The sequence below is a fragment of the Drosophila rhopaloa genome, unplaced genomic scaffold (genome assembly GCF_018152115.1).
Source record: "Drosophila rhopaloa isolate 14029-0021.01 unplaced genomic scaffold, ASM1815211v1 contig_3, whole genome shotgun sequence".
Lineage (NCBI taxonomy): Eukaryota > Metazoa > Arthropoda > Insecta > Diptera > Drosophilidae > Drosophila > Drosophila rhopaloa.
Window position 1 is genome coordinate 3,982,501 of NW_025335123.1, and position 20,749 is coordinate 4,003,249.

At 40.2% G+C, this 20,749-nt stretch overlaps 5 protein-coding genes across 5 annotated transcripts; 4 read left to right on the forward strand and 1 right to left on the reverse strand.

Annotated features, from left to right (window-relative positions):
• Window positions 1–3,242: 3,242 nt before the first annotated feature.
• Window positions 3,243–20,065, reverse strand: LOC108041108 (synaptic vesicle glycoprotein 2A). Its single transcript, XM_017118911.2, has 4 exons — window positions 19,805–20,065; window positions 5,699–6,223; window positions 4,238–4,894; window positions 3,243–4,173 (listed from the first exon to the last, which is right to left on the reverse strand). Exons 1-4 carry the CDS (start codon window positions 19,845–19,847, stop codon window positions 3,764–3,766), a joined length of 1,635 nt encoding a protein of 544 aa, XP_016974400.1. The 5' UTR covers window positions 19,848–20,065; the 3' UTR covers window positions 3,243–3,763.
• LOC108041111 lies at window positions 6,647–16,901 on the forward strand. Its single transcript, XM_017118914.2, has 2 exons — window positions 6,647–7,013; window positions 16,790–16,901. The coding sequence occupies exon 1, from the start codon at window positions 6,647–6,649 to the stop codon at window positions 6,926–6,928; it is 282 nt and encodes a 93-aa protein (XP_016974403.1). The 3' UTR covers window positions 6,929–7,013; window positions 16,790–16,901.
• LOC108041112 lies at window positions 8,028–16,902 on the forward strand. The gene is made up of 2 exons (XM_017118915.2): window positions 8,028–8,433; window positions 16,790–16,902. Exon 1 carries the CDS (start codon window positions 8,133–8,135, stop codon window positions 8,376–8,378), a length of 246 nt encoding a protein of 81 aa, XP_016974404.1. The 5' UTR covers window positions 8,028–8,132; the 3' UTR covers window positions 8,379–8,433; window positions 16,790–16,902.
• LOC108041110 lies at window positions 9,359–16,893 on the forward strand. The gene is made up of 2 exons (XM_017118913.2): window positions 9,359–9,995; window positions 16,790–16,893. Exon 1 carries the CDS (start codon window positions 9,505–9,507, stop codon window positions 9,922–9,924), a length of 420 nt encoding a protein of 139 aa, XP_016974402.2. The 5' UTR covers window positions 9,359–9,504; the 3' UTR covers window positions 9,925–9,995; window positions 16,790–16,893.
• LOC108041109 (mediator of RNA polymerase II transcription subunit 29) lies at window positions 12,679–19,480 on the forward strand. Its single transcript, XM_017118912.2, has 2 exons — window positions 12,679–13,173; window positions 16,790–19,480. Exons 1-2 carry the CDS (start codon window positions 12,948–12,950, stop codon window positions 17,647–17,649), a joined length of 1,086 nt encoding a protein of 361 aa, XP_016974401.2. The 5' UTR covers window positions 12,679–12,947; the 3' UTR covers window positions 17,650–19,480.
• Window positions 20,066–20,749: the final 684 nt, after the last annotated feature.

Here is a 20,749-nt window from a genome sequence, read left to right on the forward strand (position 1 = left end):
TATCCATCTCGACTGCGACTGTTCTTATTGCCTCTGCTCGTGACAACACTGAGAAAAATGGGAATTATTTTTAAATGAATTCTTAATTCCAAAAGTTTAAAAGATCTCGTGGATAAATTTATAAACCATTAAATAAGTACGATTTACCATTTCTCTTTTAAATACATATTTTATTAAGTCAAATCAAGGTGAAATTTTTATACATTTCAGAAATATAATATACTTTAAAATAAATATATTTTTTTAAAGTCACCAATGTTTTGGATATACATCAATGTACAGCTATGTATCCTTATTTCGTTCAATGTATTCCTCGTACTATAGTCTGCCTCCTTGGTCGCACACAATTTGGCTAAGTCGGCTATTTAACTATTTTTGTCATTCGCCGGCAGATGCTGCTCTATTTGGGCGTGCGCGACGTTTATCTCTGACTTTGTTTCATGGCACGTTGTCGCCATGAATTTTTACCCCTTACACCTTGGTTCTATCTGCTCACTTGGTCGATTGACTTGTGCCCAGCACCTGTGACTCAAATGATGGCCCAAGTCATTCGGCACCAGCAACCGTCGTGACCCAGAAGCAAATGAAGCTGTCTATGTAGACAGACTCTTCCATTGTCATCGCCATTACTGCCATCATCGCAAGTGTTGTTGTTATTACCATTGCTCTTTTTATATGGAGGCAATACCGCCACTGAGTTAATGTTGATGCTAATTTGCCAGCATTATGGGTTAGTGGGCCGGTCGATGGGGCCCCATAAAGATGAATGGTCGCCTGCCAACGCGTGTTTTTTATTTGGTCATTTGTCACCTGACATTGGGAGCTGGTGACCCCGAATCCGAAAGAAAGTCCTAGTGCCCCATAAGCTAAGGACTTATGTTCTAATGTCGGAACTAACTGGGAAATTAATAGAGAGTTCGTTCAATGGTCTGCTAAAGATAGGAGCTGGTGACCCTTAAGTGATCCATAATAATATCAATTCTAACACATGTTAATTGTTAAAAGTTTTTATACCCGTTACTCGTAGAGTAAAAGGGTATATTGTATTCGTGCAAAAGTATGTAACAGCTAGAAGGAAGCGTTTCCGACCCTATAAAGTATATATATTATTGATCAGGGTCACTAGCCGAGTCGATATAGCCATGTCCGTCTGTCCGTCTGTCCGTCTGTCCGTCTGTCCGTCTGTCTGTCCGTCTGTCTGTCCGTCTGTATGAACGCTGAGATCTCGGAAACTATAAAAGCTAGAGGATTGGCATTTTGCATGCAGATTCTAGGAGTTCCTACGCAGCGCAAGTTTGTTTCAAAAAGGTGCCACGCCCCCTTTAACGCCCACAATCGCTTGGATACGATTTTAAAAATTTAAATATTTCCGAAAAGTAAAAATGCAGTTTTATTGAGTTTATCAATACCTATCGAAATGTAGAAGAAATTTTTCAAATCGGACCATTCGTTAAAAAGTTATGCGTGATCAAAGTTTCTATCTCCATCTCCCTCGCACTCCCTTTACCTGAGTAACGGGTATCTGATAGTCGGGGCACCCGACTATAGCGTTCTCTCTTGTTAGATTTGGACTCATACAAAGTTGATTAATTGGAAAATATTTTTGCTTAATTTGACTTCAGTGGTTCTTTGATTAAATAAGGACCCGTGAAAAGGTGTATAGTGCTGTCGTCATCTTTTAAGATTTTATTATTAATTCGAAGTGTAAATTTTATTTATTTACTTTAGTTCTAAGCTATAGTTGACCAACGAAAATTGGTCAGTTTGTCGGCATGCAAATCGAAATCTGGTGACCCCGAGCCGCATCCAAAACTGGGCGGTAGCTAAGTTGATGTGGGTTGGTTGGGCTATGGACTGGATTTGCAGCCAGCCCCCACAGATGGTTCATCTGTGATGGCGAGATGGCAATGGCAATGCCGTTGGCTAATGGAACTGGCATTGGGACCAGAACGAAGACGAGACTGACACTCAGACGATGGACCGAAACCGAAACAGAGACTGGAGACTAGAGACTGAAGACTGAGGACTGGGCACTGAAGACTGGGGACTGGCAGTTGTTAGGTGGTTATCTGGCCAATGCCATATAAGTCGAGAAATGCGCAGTTAGGCAATCAATGGCCGGCCATCCGGCGTCGTTTCTTGGGCCCAGGGATTGGGGTGGAGGTAATCGCAATTGGACTTCGACTTGGTGTTGGAATCGGAGTTGGACTTGCAGTTGGAATCGGCGTTAGGAATCCGCAATGACACTGCCCCAGTGTCTCGGCCTCGGTTGGTTTGTGGCAAAGTGTGTGAGATGATTGGCAACGGTTTGTTGCTTGGCCAGCTTGCTTACCTGGTTACCTGTTCACTTGCTCGGTTGCCCATTTCCTACCTGATCGGCGGGTTGGAGGTGCCGCCACAGACGCAGACGCAGGCGCAGACTGTGACCAGCCGGCGGAGCAAATACCGTTTTGCTGAATAAATATAAACAAAAAAGAAGACGCACAAAAACACTGGCCAACAAGTGGAAAAGATCACGATTGAGTAACTCGACTACTTGATGCCTTATAATAAAATATAGTATGCAGTTTTAGCAGCAAGTTCAGAAGATTAGGTAATACATGTACTACTATTAAAGATGTCGTTTTGTATGTTTTGTATTTTCAGGAGCAGATTCCTAAACGTTACGGACAAACAACTCTGTATAGATAAATCATACTTAACTCTTTGGGAATAGCAACACCCATAGTAGTATCTCTTGAGCTGACAGAAGAGTAATGGACAAGTATTTACATTTTTTGACAATTGACTAATATGCCCCGCAAACTCCAAAAGTACCCTCTTACTTGAGTAGCAGTTGAAGTTGAAGTTGGTGATGCGACGGCACTTGGAATGCGTTTAGTCTCCCCCGACCCCCTGACCCCCCTTGACCATCCCCTTCACCTCCCCCTCCACCCAGCTGCGAATGCCTGGAATGTTAATGCAGCTACTTCTACTTGTGCCTGTTGCCTCGGTGACAACATCCATCGCCACTGGCGGAGGAATGGGCACAAACATTTACCTAATCCATTTCCCATTTTCCAAAGCGACTGCTCTCGTTGCCGTTCTCGATTCCATACCCATTTGGGAGTAACTTGGAGGAGCTTTCTTGTTTATCCACTAAATATTAAGGGCTGCCACCCACTGTAAGAATGTAAAATATGTTTAAAATAATACAAATTTTTAAATACATTTCCAGTACCAAGTATAATAATTTTAAAAAATTTTGTTTTGAAAATCTTCTTCACTAAATATATTTTCTATTTATTTTTTGCTTAAACTGTACACGTTTACGTTTCACTGTCGAATATTACAAAAATTAGACAAATTCAAAGAATGAAGAGATTTATTTTTAGCAAATCTTCAAACTAAAGTTGCTACACATTTTTACATAGCATAATTTAAACGAGGTTCATTGCTGTTTATGTACGCATACAAATAATATTACAAAAAATATATTTACTATAGACTATTTCACTAAATATTTTGTTAACATTTTACTTAAAAAACCCTGACAAGCCAAAAAAAAAATACAAACATAATGGATTAACTTTCTAAAATAAATAAATGGCTATATTAAAAAATAATAAATTTAACAAGTGCTTTTTAATATCTAAAGGCATCAATTGCTAAAGCGATAACTCGGAATGAAGTTCTAATGTCGGAATTAAATATTTAAGTGGATTTTCTTTACATACTACTACTTGAAGAAGCCTCTTCGTTTATCTTAGCCTCTAGCCTAGTCCTACTTTGAATTTATAGTGAGTATGGGACTAGTGGTGGCAACCACGATTGCCTTTGCCGTCGCCGAGGGCTTTGTCTGTTTCGCGGCTGATTTCTCAGGCAGGAAGTAGCCCAGGGAGCAGAGGAGCACCACCAGCGCCAGCAGGGTCCAGAAGATGGGATCGCAGCTGGCGAAGAGCAGGCGGCCGAGGAGATTGCTGCCCACCACCGCACCCAATCGACCCACCATCATGATGAAGCACATGCCCATGGCATTAATGTGCGTCGGGTAGAACTCCATGGCGATGGTGCTAACCAGGCCGCCGCAATTGCCAATGGCCATCACCACGGTGAGAGAGATGACGACCAGCGCGAACTGCTCCACGTAGTGCAGGGCCACCAAGCAAATCATGGTCAGCAACATCCAGGCCACTGGAATGGAGGAGGGATAATCGGGAATTAGGAGGGTCCAATTAACACCCTTCGCAATACTCACTCAATAGATTCTTCTTTCCAATATAGTCGATGATGTAGGCAAATATCAAATAGATCATCACAAAGCAGGCCCCGATGATGATCATCACCTGGTACGTGGAGGTGTCCACATCCACGGAGCAGCTCGCTGCCTCCTCCCCCGACCCCGAATCCACAGTGAAATTCTGCAGGACTTGGCAGAGCAGCACATCGTCGCCATTACGTGTGCCCAGCTCGTCCAGGATGGTGGGGAACCACATGAAGATGCCCTGGGCCATAAAGTAGATGAGGAACTGGATGGTGCAGATATTCAGGGTGTGCCACAGCCGGGAACGGTGGAAGAGTGGCACAGTCTGGTGCCACACAAGACGCACTGCGTCCAGGAAACCATGGACATCAGACAAACTGGCGCCACCGCTTTCCAGAGCCACCTCCTTAACCGGATATTCAGAGGGATCCCTGCCAGAATTCTTGACAAAAATGGCGCGCAGAATTTTCAGCGACTCATCACCACGTCCCTGAACCAGCAGATATTTGGGCGTCTCGGGCAGAGTGCTGATCCCCACGAGAGCTAGCAGGGAAACAGAGACGTTGGCCAGGAGCAGGACACGCCAAGACGAGAAGCGCATGCCAAAAACAATGGTCTCGATGCGCAGAGGTAAAATTCCAATTGCCATCGCTGCAAAAATCCGATAAATTGATTATAAGTATGTGTTTTTAAGCTAAATCGAAGACAACAATGCGTATGAGTTATGTCTCTCAGAAACCTATGCAATAATATTAAGTATTCGCCTGTACACCCGAAAAATACTTTTTGGACAAAAACAAAGAATGGAAATAAAACGAGAACGGAAGGTAGCATGGGCAATCCGAAGTGTAATACCCTTGCAGTCACACCGAAAATAATTGACAGCGTGCAAAGCGCTTATATATGTACTTAGATGACAGCTAACGTTGAATTCCTTATTAAATTTCCAATCAAGGGGCATTCACAGCTAAAAACTTTAAATATAAAAATCTTTCGCAAAAAATCATGATGCTAGGCCCTTATGAAAAATATTTTGTCCAAAATCCGCAAAAAACCAGCTTTATTTTTCGGTTTTTTAATCAAAACCCTGGGAAATAGTGGTCGAATGTTAAATGTCATACCTCGTTGAATTCGTTATAAAATGTCCAATCAAGTGGCATTCTCAGAAAAAAAGACTTTTAAAAATATTTTTCGCCAAAAAATCATGGGGGTACTCCTTATGAAATATATGTTGACCGAAATCCGAAAAAATCTGGTTGATTTTTCTGTTTTTTAATCAAAGCCCTAGGAAATATTGGTCGCATATTGGAATGCCATGCCTTGTTAAATTTGTTATAAAATCGAGTGGCATTCACAGCAAAAAAATGTTATCTTTAAAAAAACATTATGACCCCCTTTTAAAAATGATTTAAAGTCAATTTTCGCTAAAAATAATGTTTTTGTTTTCACACTCACCTGGAGCAAATATCATGGCCATGCAGAGGAATCCGGAGAGCAGGGTCACATGCCTGACCCGCGAAGTACTGCCATGGAACTCGCCGCACAAGCTGAAGACGCACGCCTGTCCGCCGGAAATGAAGAAGCCTGTCAGGAAGCGGAACACGATCAGCATCCAGATGTTCACCGAGAAGCCGGACACGATCGAGCACACGGAGCTGAGGAGCAGGGCATATTTCAAGGTGGTGGCCCGACCCCACGTGTCCGCCAGAAAGCCCATGGCATGGGAGCTCAGGACCACGCCCAGGAATCCGGCCGACGCCAGGATGCCCTGCTGATCCAGCGTCGGCTGGAGGTCGCACTTCATCTGGTTCATAATCAGACTCACGCCCATGATCTCCACCATTACGGCCATAAAGCAGAGTCCGCAGATGAGCAGCAGCTGGTAGTGGAAGCGGCCCACTCCCGTCAGCGTGATGGCCTCCTCAAAGCTATGTGGTCGGGGCTTTTCCGGAAGACTCTCCTCGCGGCCTCCAGCAATGGCTGTTAATACAAAAAAAATATAAGAAATATTGATCAAGAATTGAAGGAGATTGCTGGAGTAAGGGATGTAACTTGGAAGTGCTTTTAAAAATCCTGCCCGATGCAAGCCCTCATAAAATATGAAAATTTCATTTGCATAAAGAAAAACATTTCCGAATATTTTAAATCAAATATCGCTAGAAATTTTGAATTAAAAATTTTTGTGACTTAAACGATTTTTATATGCGGTGAAAGTACAGAAAATGACCAAAGTAAACGATACTATTCTGGTCAACTTTGCAAATGCTTTTTTCCAGTGAGCACGTCAATGAGGATCAGTCAATCACTGTCATTTAATGCGAAACCCTATAGTTTATAGAATAATTAATGTTTCCCATAAGTAGCTCGGATTGCAAACAATCCAAGCTCAGTTGCCGTTTAATCATGGCCTCAGCCGGTCTCAATTTGGGCGAAAAATCGGAGGATAGCCCGGAAGCGCAGGACGATGTTCGCCTGCCCAAGGAGCAGCCACCCTCACCCTTCTTCGAAACGAAGACCTTCCGCCTGATCTCGATTTTCCTTTACCTGGGAGGGATCAGTGGCCTGGGCATGGTGCTGGCATTGTATTACCTCATCTTCTTCGACTCCAGTATGCCGGACATCCACCTCAAGTTCCCCGTCTCCATTGGCGGCCACCCAGTGCAGAAGGTGCACGAGTACCAGTGACCCACCCTAGCCTCCTCACATGGCAGGTGGGTTGGAGGGCAGTCGGGCACTCTGCTGCTAATTGGATTTACGAATGCTAGCAAAGGTAGGGAAAGAATGTGCATTTGGAACACGCGACTAGTAAATGCCCTTGGACAATTTTGAATATCCGTGGGCGTATTCAATATTAATCATCTTAGAAATTATCTAATTAAATATTAATATTGAAGAAAAAGAAAAAAACTTAGTGTAAAGAGTGTAAAGAATGGGTTTATTCCTCAGGTTTAAATTAAGGAATGATAATTAAAGTACGCAAACAAGGGAAAAGCGTATAATTTGAAATCGCTTAAATAGTGCATTATAGTATTGAATATATAAATCTAACAAATGAATTTTAAGTCAAGATCCAAGAATATATTCGCAATTTCTGAAATCTATGTGAATGAATACAATTTGAAGTCTCACTAATCCTAGAAGCTTACGAATTCTTTTATAATCAAAGATACAACTGGAATCTAAAATGACATAAAAGCTTGCAATAATATTTTAATTCGAAAATATAACTATTAAAATTGTTTCCAAATCGACTAACCGAGAGTATATAAACATTTTCTTAAACTAAGATTTTTCAAAATTGGTCAATTCTAGATAAATGAATAAAAAGGTCGATCTAACTAATCCCAGAAGCTAACAAATTAGTATGTACCCCCTCCTCAGACACATTCACTATCCATCACCATCGTCACTTTTCATTTCCTTGACCAAACATGAATATAGACTCTGCATACTAAATTGGCTAGAATAGAACAGAACAGAACAGAACGAAAAGGAATGAAGTAAAGTGGGTTGGAATCGGGATTGGAGGAGTGACGACGTTGGCGGGAAATCAAACCGGGTCAAGTGGTCTCCCAAGAACGCAGCACGTGATGCGGTGGTCTATTCGAGCCCAGTACTGGTACTCTCGTAGTGCCATTGGCGAATCTTATTAGCGTGGCCCCCAAGACGATGCCCCGACGATGCCAACCCCCAAAGAAACCGCAAAAAACAGTCGAGCGGAATGCGAAAACAGGGGTACAAGAACAGAAAAAGAAACGGAACCGAAGACCAGATACCAGATCCCCGGGCAGTCGGAGCACTCGCTCAATTGTGTTCAGTTCGTTCGAAGAGACGGTTACGGTTGATATTTTCATTTTGGCCCTTCCGAAAGTGAACCGACAGCAGCGGAATGAGCGGTCCCTCGGGATTGATGGCCAACCTGGCCGAAGTGGTAAAGGAGGCCAAGGACGAGGAGATCCAAATGCCCAAGTCGAACGACTTCTTCGAGTCGAAGACCTTCCGCCTGCTCACTCTGATACTCTACATGGGCGGGGTGAGCGGCATGGGTCTGACCCTGGCGGTGTACTACCTATTCATCTGGGACTCGCGCATGCCGCCACTGCCCGTGTTCAAGCACACGCATCCAATTGGCTAGGATCATGGCCAAAAGCAGCCAGCACTCTCCCATCGACATTTGCGACCAGATTCGGGTGAGTGTGGCCACCTGGAATGATCCCGATTTGAGGGCTATGTGACAGTGCTGTCAGTTCAGCTTTTGCTTAATTAAATCGGAAATATTATGGTATAGTTCATAAATATACCATACTAATGTCCAGTAATTTGAATTATGCCTCAAAAACTTCAAGTCATTTTAAGGGTTTAAAAAATAAAAAAACCAAAACCACTTTTAATTATATATATAAATTATATATATGTAAAAGTACCTTTGCCTATATAAATACAAGCCTAAGAGAAATATATTTATTGAGGTTAAACAATTATGAAAAAATTTTTATTTATATATAGGTTGTCAAGAACTACTCTAATATCATTATTACATTATACTTATTTTGACCAAACAACCACTCTTTCGCCCAATATTAGCCAATATTAACCTATCAGACCATAGATGACTAAGCTGTCGATATCGGACGTGAATCAATTATATTTTTCACTTAAAGTTCTCATATACATAGGCTTTTAAAAAATTACTTATATTTTTTAAAACCGACTTTACAAATTTTAAAAGGAAATATGATTATTTGGATCGTAATATAAAATAACTATCAGTTTATTACTAGAACACATTTTTAAACTAGATGGAATAAATCGAAAAATAGGTGCAATCCGCCTTTAAAGCATTCACAACTGTTGGCACTTACAATTTGCAAAACAAAACGGTGCTCTGTTTTATTAAAAACATTATTGATGCATTTATGTTTTGTGAACTACTTTGCGATTGGTTCCTCCACCGCAAAATAAAACTTTTTTATTTGACAAAAACTGTCAGCACTGATGGGGCGTTCTGGTTCTCGTCAGTGGGTGGCGGCGGCTTAATTAGCACCCGTGGCCGATATCAAAAGTTGACAGCCAGGCAGAAAATAATCCGCTTTGCTACGTGCCACTAAATCGCAGAGTTGAAACCAACTATTCGCATTGGTTCTATCCGCACCAGGGGATATGGCGTCACCCGAGTGATTTTGATTTAATCGTGGTGGCGACATCAAATCAGTAGTTGGCACATCGCGAGCTGGTCTGCCACGAGCAAAATTATATCCGTAATGTCCACCCCGGAATCGGCAAGAGTGGGCCTGGGAAGTAGTGCGGCCAGCATGGCGAATCTGGCCAAGATCGTCAACCTAATCGAATCGAATGTGAGGGCGGAGGAGGAGGACGAGGAGACGGAAAACAAGGGATCAACCGGAACCGGAAGTGGCAGCAGCGTTCGCTTAGCCAGCAGCAGTGCTCCGCGTAGAAGCGCCTGTGCCACATCATATGTGCCCAAATCGCCGCAGCTGGAGGAGATTATGATCGCAAAACCAACCTGCACCGAACGATTTGCACGCTACTTCGTAATCGTGATCTACCTGTGCGGACTCTGCTGCCTGGGATTCTTCCTGTCCATTTATCACATCTTCTTTTGGGACTCGCGCATGCCGCCCGTCTACAAGGGCCAAAAGAAAGGACCTGCCTTCGGCTAAAGACCGGGCGGGATCAGAGAACTTAATCCACCAAAACAATCCTAACTAAAAGAAACGTATTTTCGGTTTTGGTAAGGCATTAGAAAATAATAAGTTAAATTGCAGCTTTCTACGATAAACCACATCAAATAGTTGGCTTGGGTATTAGGAATACCAAATTTATTGCAAAAACACAGTTTTAGGGGATAAATTACTTTTTGTATAAAAATATATTAGCCATATTCAATATAAGGTTTACATAACCATCTGTGGATGAAACAATTAGTAAATAAATTGTTATCCCTTAACGTGACGTATGAGTTATTTTAAGGGGCAGAACATTGGTCACCCATACGCAGTGTTGGCTTAGAAACCATTTTTTATTTTATTATTTAATCAATTGAAAGTATTTTTTTTAATTGTATCTATTTAATAGTTCATAAAAATGATATTTTAGGTACTTGGCATGTGATATAATTTTAATTTAATTTCCAAATTTATTAATGACAAATTTGTCTGAATTTAATATTTTATTAATAAATTTCGAAAGAAAAGAAACTTTAGTCAGGTTTTGATGATTCAAAAAAGTTTAATACTTTATGTAAAGCATTTATTTAATTAAGTAATTTCACGATTTAAAACCTATTGGACCAAGGAAAATCTAGTTGTATATTTAACCTCGTCTTAATTTTATTAAATCTTCGTTACAACTAATATAAAGTCAATATCTCACAAGCGTTCAAATTAAGGCCGTTAGTTCTTATTAAGTTGATATGCCTCCCTCCACGTGCATCTTCCTTGGCCCTAAAAGTTTGCGCCCAAGCAAAGTTTAAGTTTAATTATGTGTATCCAACTCTGTATCATGTATGTACGGTGGATAACTTTCCCCTGGTACTTTTACCAAACCCCCCTTACGTTATCCCTTCGTTCCGGTTGCCCGAGCTGCTTAATCAGCTTTGTCTGCACATAAGTAAGCAGATGGATAAACCATCCTTAAACTTGGGATGGCTGCGGGAAAATGGCTGGAAGGAAAAGGGAAATGGGAAATGCCATAGGCTTGGCCCAAAACATTTTCGAGGCCAGCACAGCCAGATGAGCGAGAAGAGCTTCACCTGGCCACGTTGGCGAATTAAACTCCTTGAGGGAAACTTTGCAACAATACTGCTCTGAAATGCATGTGAGCTGGTGGGAGTGTGGCCTACATCCTGGCCCACATGATGAATATGCATTTAAGTGCAAGTACAGTAGAGCGTCTGTAACTCAAACAAAGTAACTTGACTTAAGATATACAAGCCTGATTAAAACGAATATGTATAGCTTTAAATTTTAATCAGTTTATTTATTCAGCAACTATTGTGTGTCTTATAAAAAAAACCTTCATTATTCTTACACACATCAAATTACTACATTTTTGTCAGCAATAAAAATAATTGCCATCAAAGAGAACTCAAATTCACTTCAATTTACAAGATAACCCCAAAAGATTTAAATATTACATAAATGCATAATGATTTAAATAAATCTAACTTTTAACATAATATAGTATAATAATGATAAATATATATAAATACAATTTTAAAGAATTGTAGGTTTCAAGCAAAACAAACTAAGATCAATGTCTTATTAAAACTGTCTTTAGTCCTTAGAGCGAATGTTATAGAATGATCTGAAACATTTTTATTAATTTAAAAAATACTAGCATACTTTTGGGCATGAAAATCCTTTGTTTCAATTTTTGGAAGTCCACCTGTACAAAATGTGCATGTGGGTATGTGACTGGCTATCTCTTTTCTCAGCAGTGTTGGTGTGTGGAGCTTATACAACAAAATCAATGGCCAACATTGCAATACCGTTTGGTGTGCTCGCCCCCTCTTACTCGCACCGCCTACATTTTGATTCCCCGAGCACTGCATTCGTTCTGCTCTCTCTCCTGGCGCTCCCATGCTCTCACTCTCTCTCTCTTGGTTTGTCCTAGTGACCCAGTTGTAGTTTGTTAACCCCCGAAGGCAACGCAAAACAAAGGTGTGCGCGGTGCAGCGGGCTAAAGGTGGGGCGGGGCAGCGAAAGTTTGGACGTCCTTCGCGACACCTGCGAAGGTTGCTGTCAAAGCCAGCCCACACCCCACCACCCCACGAAAATTGCACAACATTTTCGTTTCGATTCGAAAAATTGCCTCAATTCGCAAACATTGATTGGCATTGAAATTATTGAAATAATGGAAATTAATTCAGGCGCGCATTTTAATTTCCGCATGTGAGTCAATGGGAGGGGATTTAAGGGGACTAAGGAGGCGTGGGTGGGTTTTACGGGGCTTGGGGGTGTTTAGGGAGCAAGGGAATGATAACTGCACTTGACACGCAACGAGCAACAACGTGCCGATGTGCGGTTTGCTTTTGTTTTTATTTCGTTTCGCCTTTAAGGAATGCTCAAAAAAAACAACAACAAAGAACGTGGGCGGCCGAAAATGTTAATGCGCCAGAACGAGAGAGATGGATTTTATGAATGAAATTAAAAGCGAAGATCGCTAATGCAACAACAAGTCCCGTCCCCAAAAGTCGAAGTTAAAACGAAAGATGTAGGGGAAAGGAGGGCAATTGGAGGGAGGAGAGAGTAGAGTCGCTCTCTCGCACGAAGTATAAATTGAAAAACACGAAACGAAACACGAAAAACGGCACAAAACTCCTGGCAGCCTCTCTCTTTGCTCTCATTTCGCTTGCACACGTTCGACGCGTCGGTTGGCAGACAAGTTTTTGCGCGCTCTTTTTTGTACTTTTAAGCACGCCACGCATAAACAATAATATTTAAATTATTACAACAAATTATTAAGAAATATTTTCCATAAATAATAATACAAATCAAATAAAGAAGGTGGCAAGCTAGAAATGAACTCAATGAACTTTGCATTTACCAACCAAAATAATTACTAGACTATAAACGGGACACTGCCAAAAACAAAAAGGAAAGCAACCAAAATCAAGAAGAGGCATCTCTGAACATATCGACACAATCAAAATAGAGATATTGAAAACAGGATCGAATCAAAAATGAACTCGAAACATAGTTCGCTGGAGGAGAAAGTGAAACTGCCGCCCACGGAGACAATAAGTCGCTGCTACCAACCGCAGCAGAGCAACCGCAAGGTCATTCGCATCCTGACCGTCGCCGTCTATGTCCTTTGCGTTTCACTGGCGGCCATCATGCTCTCGCTGTACTACATCTTTATCTGGGACCCCACCATCCGCCCCTTCGTCACCAAGGCCACACACTGCGGTAAGGCATCGGGTAATGAGCCGGGTAATCGCTGGGTAATCACTCCACTCCACTCATCACTTCACTCCACTTATGACTACTCCATCGAAAACTAGTGACTGGTGACCGGTGACCGATGACCAGTAACCAAAAAACCAGAAACCAATCACGGGCCGGACAATTTGCGGCCAGCGGTCACAATCTGGGACAAAGAATGAATCTAGGCTACGAGAGTTAAGAGCTATTGGGCTCGGGTTGGGGTAGGTTTGGGCTACCCATTAGTCGTTGGCCATTACCGATGGGCTTGAATGGTTGGTAGGATAGTGCTGGCCCTTTTTTAAGCTGCAAAATAAAGTGCTTTTAACGGAGGGTATAGTCGGAACCAAAAAACTTTTTTTTTTAAGTTCTAATAAAAATTACTCATACGAAGCGTATGCCGTTAAAATTTTTTACATAAAAATGTTCGCATTTTCGGCATAAAAATCTCTTATAAAAAAGACTAACAATGTGGCGAAAAAGTCTTCACTACATGGAGGAAAATAAATAATTTAATCAGAACAACAGTACGTATGAGTGATACATTTTAAAGCCAATGCGCAGTCCCTCGAACGCACTTTTCAAATATTTTTGGTCGGGTAAAAACAGGACTCTTACATTTCCCCACAAATTTATTTTTCGTTATTAGTGTTCAAAACCATAAAATTTATTAAATTTAATTAAAAACAAGAAAGGAAAGCAAACTTCGGGCGGAGCCGAAGTTGATATACCCTTGCAGAATATTCTGTAAATTATATTCTCCAAAATTATTTATATGATGCATTCTTAATACTGATAAAAATCCCAACTTCCTAACTTTAAAAACACCAAAGTTATGGCATTTCCGATCGTTCAGTTATATGGCAGCTATATGATATAGTGGCCCGATCCGGCTCGTTCCGACTTATATACTACCTGCAATAAAAAAGACAACTTTTGGGAAAGTTTCAAGCAGATAGCTTTAAAACTGAGGGACTAGTTTGCGTAGAAACGGACGGACGGACGGACAGACGGACAGACGGACAGACGGACAGACGGACAGACGGACATGGCTAGATCGACTCTCCTGGTGATGCTGATCAAGAATATATATACTTTATAGGGTCGGAAATGTCTCCTTCACTGCGTTGCAAACTTTTGACTGAAATTATAATACCCTCTGCAAGGGTATAACAAGAAAGGAAAGCTAACTTCGGGCGGAGCCGAAGTTGAAATACCCTTGCAGAATATTCTGCAAATTATATTCTCCAAAATTATTCATATGATGCATTCTTAATACTCATAAAAAATCCCCACTTCCTAACTTTAAAAACACCAAAGTTATGGCATTTCCAATCGTTCAGTTATGTATATGGCAGCTATAGAATATAGTCGGCCGATCCTTATGAAATTTGATATGTCGGATTGATTGGCAAACATAAAACCCATAGAAAATCCCAACTTCCTAACTTAACAAACACTAAAGTTATGGCATTTCCGATCAATCAGTTATATGGCAGCTATAAGATATAGTCGGCCGATCCTCATAAAATTTGGTACGTCAAATTGATTGGCAAAATGTAAAACCCATAGAAAATCCCAACTTTCTAACTTTACAAACACGAAAGTTATGGCATTTCCGATCAATCAGTTATATGGCAGCTATAGGATATAGTCGGCCGATCCTTATGAAATTTGGTACGTAAAATTTATTGGCCAAATGTAAAACCCATAGAAAATCCCAACTTCCTAACTTTAAAAACACCAAAGTTATGGCATTTCCGATCGTTCAGTTATATGGCAGCTATAGGATATAGTCGGCCGATCCCGGCCGTTCCGACTTATATACTGCGTGCAAAGGAAAGAAGGGTGTGTGCAAAGTTTCAATTCGATATCTTTAAAACTGAGAGACTAGTTCGCGTAGAAACAGACAGACGGACAGACAGACGGACAGACGGACAGACGGACAGACGGACAGACGGACAGACGGACAGACGGACAGACGGACATGGCTATATCAACTCAGGAGGTGATCCTGATCAAGATATATATACTTTATATGGTCGGAGATGTCTCCTTCACTGCGTTGCACACTTTTGACCAAAATTATAATACCCTCTGCAAGGGTATAATAATAAATATTTCAACAAGGATTAATGTGTCAATTTAATAAACTCAGAAATAATTTCACGATCTCAGAAAAGGCTAGAGATTTTAATTTAAGAAGTTAAGAACTTAACTGATAAATGTTAGAATCTTGGCGTTAAGAGAACTGGACAAAGAACCATAACAAAAATTGGGATAAAAAAATACATTTTAATTTTCATCAAAAAAAAAAACAGGTTAATGTCTTACGATATTTATTATAACCTTTAACCACCTTTCAGTTCTATAAAAACGAATGAGTCTATGATTTTATACTTTGGTTTAAAGTCTTTAACATAACGAAATCAAATTTACGGCCGTCAACTTACAAAACATGGAACATTACTATAAACTGAAAATAAGCAGGAGCACCAACGAAATCTTTAGAGATTTCAATCCATTATGCTAAAAATCTTTAATTTTACTAAACATTTTTGGGGAAAACTATTTGTTATTGCAAACTGTAAGACACCATTTTAAGAGATATTAAATAACTAAAGGTTTCTACCCAAAGTTAGCTTTAAAGAAAAAGTACACAAATTTCTTGGCTAAATATCTGAATTGGCACTACTTTCTCGGGAAGGACGTGAAAAAGCCGCCCACATTGTTCCATTCGCTTCGGCTTTAGCTCGTTCCGCCTCCATCCTTCCTTTGCTTCTTGGCTTTTTGTTCAGTTTTTGTAAATCAACTCGAAATTAGGTCAATGGGGTGTCATCGCACACAACTACACCAAATCAGCCCAGCCACCCACCGCCCAGACACGCTAGGGTGCAGTTTTCCTTGGTGTACTTTCCATTTGCAGTTTGCAGTTCAATAAATCTAATTTAATGCAATTAAATACAGAATCTGGGAGCTTAATGAAAGTTATACGGGCAGAAAGGCAAGCAAATTTATGACAGCGAGAACGCAAGTTGCCAGATGAGAATGGAAGGTAATATGCTTAGTTTCTACTTATAAAGTAATTGCCCATCAGAGGGCGGCGTTTCTTTTCAATGCCTTTACTTAAAATTTTATTAACCGCCTGCATAACAAGGCGCAACTGCTCACAAGGACGACTAAAATTGCGAAAATTAAAGGTGTAATAGGCATACAACATTGTAATACAAGGACGGGTAAAAAACTGTACTTGCTTGTGAAAAAGTATAAATATTTCATTATAGAAAACTTTGGACGTTTCTTTCATCATTTTTATTTTGTATCAACCAATCGGCTGTGAAATCTATTTCGACATTTTTTTTAAATCAAATGATTTTTTACTAACAGTGAAATATATATATGTATATATTATACATTGCTAATAGTTAAATAAAATAAACATTTCCACTTATAATCCAAACTTTATTTTTAAAGGTTAAAATAATAATCTTATAAAAAGTGCAAAAAAAAACCCAATCAATGACAAAGGACAACTTGAAAAACAATTGTTACTGCTTAAATACAATAAATAACAATTGAAAATTTTTTTCTGTTCTTGCAGATAAAATTGTGATACCCGAAAAAATTGCCATTCGCCTCCTAAACTCATCGGAAGTGACCGCGGAGCAGTTCTACAAGCACATCCTCGAGCAGTACCGCATCCTCAACCACATGCAACAGCAACGCCAGCAGATCTTGCAGCGGCAACATCTCCAACTGCAGCAGCTAGAGGCGAACAATCGCTTCCAGGAGGTATTTGCCACGGCCACCATAATCCAGGCACATCCGCATCCCCATCCCCATCCTAGAGAGCCACCGAAGAAACCGCTTTTAGGCCCGTATACCCCGGTGCCCGGAAATATAAGTCACGTGTCAATGGGCGGCGATCAGCCGGGCAACATGGAAACTGATCCGGAGGCTCATTTGCCCCTACTTTTGGATACCTCGCCGCCGGCTGAAGTCACCGGAATGGGTCACTCGAAGCGCAAGACACATCGGGGTCACTACAAACACCATCGAGCTCGAACCAGCGCCCAAAAGAAACTGTCAATTGCCAATTCCATCGTCAGTGTCATGGGCAGTTCCACGCCGAGCACCACAAGCGGTGGAGACACATCTTTGGCGGCCACGGCGGCCACTTTGCCCCATGGCTACATGGACACACCACTGAATCCGGCGGCCGGAACCATTGTGCAGCCACCACAGCTACAGCTATACACCTCGATGCCCATTCCCCTGATCCTAAGTCCCAGCGAGGAGAAGCGCCCTTCGCACCACGCCCACGGACATGGTCACGGCGAGCGGCGGGGAGGGACGCAATCCGGCGGCCGACGAAGGACCACGACGGCCTCGGTTTCTGGCTACGAGGCCCAGACCTACCTCAATCCGTTCCTCACCGGCGAGCTGATCTTCGAGAAGTAAGGGATTGAACCCTAAGAGTAGGCCCAAAATTTTTTTTTGTAAGGCATATAGAGGGATACACTACAGCCAAGATCGGAAATGGAGATTAGCTCACATAAATGGTACCTATCATACCTATATCAATGAAGAACTGTTTAGAAGGGCAGCACTACTCACAACAATTCAGTTAAGCTCAGTACTGGCATAAGCTTTATTTATCAGTTAGCTAAATTTATATATATTTTCCTAAACTTGGTCAATGATAATTTAAAAATCAAGAGCGATATTAACCGTTTCATATTGAAATTTCAAAGTATATGTAATTGTGTTTTTTATACGTAGAATGTGTTTGAAATTAAAAAAAATTGTAGACAGAAATTGAAAAAAAGAGATTGAATTGCTTATTATATAGTGTTTTAAAAAAGCCAAGCCAAATATATCTGATGTATAACTAATTTCAGCTACAGTTAAAAGACTTGACTTACGTCCGTACTGGGCTTTAAATTGGTCTATATATACAGAGCCCGGCCCGGCCACATATAGAGGTTAATAAACGTTATGTACTACAAAAGGATAGTTAAAACCATAGCTAAACGATAGTCGATGTACCAATCACACAACCACTCAACTCAACTAAACACACTCGAAAGGAACACACGCATAATACGGGACCCACTTCAGTAGAAAGTCACTCGATATCAGCGATCAAGGATCACACAGGCGGCTCACCTCACCAAGCTCAGCAGCAAACTCACCCCACCTAGGACACTGCTTCCAGGCAGCTAGCGAACGCTACACCAACTACAATAATTAGCCAACCCTAGAATAACCAGTTTACCAGTAATCAGTAACCAATTACCAGTAACCCATCCAAGGAGTATACCCCCAACAAAGGGGAAGCGGATAAATGTCACTATATTTCAGAATCAGAATGAATCACACTCACATACACCTCTAAGTCACCTCACGCAGAGAGGCTACTGCTAGGATTGTGTCACTGCCAAATATCGGTTATATGCAGGCTATAAAATATTTATATATATTTATAACCTTATCTATATATTCGCCTAATTAAGTTGAAAAGTGGTCATAGCAAGCCAAAGTTTCGAAAAATGCTCTAAGACATTTTAAAATTTATATCGTAAATTTTTAACACATAAAACCAAAGAAATATAAATATTTCTTTTTTTCCCAATTAATATTTTTCTTCGTCATCGAAACTCGCAAAAATTTATTTTGAATCCGGTACAAAACTTAACATAGTTTTGTTACATAGTTACATGTAAAACCTTCAAAAGATAATTCCTGAATAGTAACTAAAGAAAATATGCCACTTTGCTTGATCAGTCACAGTTTAAATGTTAAACAGAGATTCGTTCTTCAAGGTGGCCTTTAAATAATGAGCTGACGTATTACCTATAGACACTTCGCTCTACAAGATTAAACCCGGCGTGCTCAATTCAATAGCGACTATATAAAACTATATATATAACTATATATGGGGCATATAACCGATGTGTGTCGTGACATTTGCTCGGTCTATTCACATACTCAAACACTCAAATGCATACCTATCAAAAACAAAATACACTAAGCGAAAAAGCGGGAATGATAGTTGAAGGGAAGACGATGGAAGAGTTATTGAGAAACTGCATCTGCATCCAAAGACACGAGAATTGAATTCATTAATAATAACATACGTATAAACGATATGCATACGATATAGAATTAAATCTGTAACTGATGGGCATATACCGCATATATATCTTATATACTGCATATATCTTATATATGTATACCAAAAAAAACAAAGTCATTTTGGCAATAATAAAGCATAGCAAACCAAAAACAAGTTATGGCAAGTGTTTTATTCAAAGTATTCTATTTTTTCGGTTATAACTTTTATAAATCTAAAGATAAGTTGAATAAATTCTTTACACTTTCAAAATTTAAAATTTAAGTGAACGAATTTCAAGTTAGTACTAATGCTTATTTCACCATCATTGTTTTTTTCAACGATTGAAGCACTAAAGACACATAAAATCACGTAATTCTATAGTTTCTTTTTTGCATTTAAAGAGAATATTTCACCTTACCATTTTCTTTATGTGTTCTTAAATAAGGTATTTCGTTTTCCATAGCACCTCAAAAAAATACTATTTTATTTGTCACTCACCGAACTCGCGCTCACAGTCTATCACATAAGCGGGATTATCCATGATGTCCTCGATCTGCCCGTCAGGATACGAATATATGTACCCGAAAAGAGATGAGGAAACGTTGAGACTGTCGGCACTGTTCACGACCAACTGATGAATTCCGTGCCGCTCGGGACTTAAAAGTACGTCCGGGTATCTGGCCGCGCGGGTACGTGTTTCAAAGTCCGATAGCAATTGCGTTCTGAAAACTCTCTGCGGTAACACACTCGTAAAACTCGGCCGGAGATATCCACACCAAGAATGAAGACAAAAACAAAAGCTGTAAATCTTAAATAACCGCACCATTTTCCGTAATCTGCAAGTCAGTATCGTGGTGTAAATGTTCTTAGTTAGCTGGGTAAGCAAGATGCTGAATCAGCGATAAGGTGGCCAGCTATCCAGCCCCTCTATTCCTATCTAAAACCATCAAATCGCAAGTGAAACTACAAAACACTGGGTGTCTAAATAGCAAAACTCTTTAAAACTCAGCTTTCCTGGAACATAGCAACAGATTTGATTGGTAAGTAAAGCAAATATCTTTTATAATATCATGCATAGGTAGTTAATTATTTGAAGAAGCTTTCTTATACAGTGCGTTTCGAAATTGTGGGAAAGTTCGTTTGAAAAACATATTTTTTAGGTCCTTACCTATTGTTTTCAGCCACGTTTAGTGTTTTTAAGTATATATTTTTTATGTTATCATTAAAATTTAAAATGTTTACCACTTTTCAATCCTTAACGATACAAAAGCCCCTAGAAAGCCATTCCTTAGAAAATTATAAAAATTACTTGTTAAAGTAAAATAAAATAATTTATTGATATTCTCATGCACGTACGTATATTTTTGTACTTTAGGAGGTAATAAAAACATTTCTTTAAAGTTTTAGACACCTTTATTAGAGGTTTCAGAGATGTTATTTTAC

What these genes read in the sequence shown, in the direction of transcription:
- LOC108041111 (XM_017118914.2), top strand. Translation starts at nt 6,647, where the DNA reads ATGGCCTCAGCCGGTCTCAATTTGGGCGAAAAATCGGAGGATAGCCCG.
- LOC108041110 (XM_017118913.2), top strand. Translation starts at nt 9,505, where the DNA reads ATGTCCACCCCGGAATCGGCAAGAGTGGGCCTGGGAAGTAGTGCGGCC.
- LOC108041108 (XM_017118911.2), bottom strand. Translation starts at nt 19,847, where the DNA reads ATGGATAATCCCGCTTATGTGATAGACTGTGAGCGCGAGTTCG. An exon ending in GGCCATGATATTTGCTCCAG is followed by an intron (nt 4,895 to 5,698) that starts GTGAGTGTGAAA and finishes GGATTTTTGCAG; the next exon opens with CGATGGCAATTGGAATTTTA. An exon ending in TGGAAAGAAGAATCTATTGA is followed by an intron (nt 4,174 to 4,237) that starts GTGAGTATTGCG and finishes CCTCCATTCCAG; the next exon opens with TGGCCTGGATGTTGCTGACC.
- LOC108041109 (XM_017118912.2), top strand. Translation starts at nt 12,948, where the DNA reads ATGAACTCGAAACATAGTTCGCTGGAGGAGAAAGTGAAACTGCCGCCC. An exon ending in CACCAAGGCCACACACTGCG is followed by an intron (nt 13,174 to 16,789) that starts GTAAGGCATCGG and finishes CTGTTCTTGCAG; the next exon opens with ATAAAATTGTGATACCCGAA.
- LOC108041112 (XM_017118915.2), top strand. Translation starts at nt 8,133, where the DNA reads ATGAGCGGTCCCTCGGGATTGATGGCCAACCTGGCCGAAGTGGTAAAG.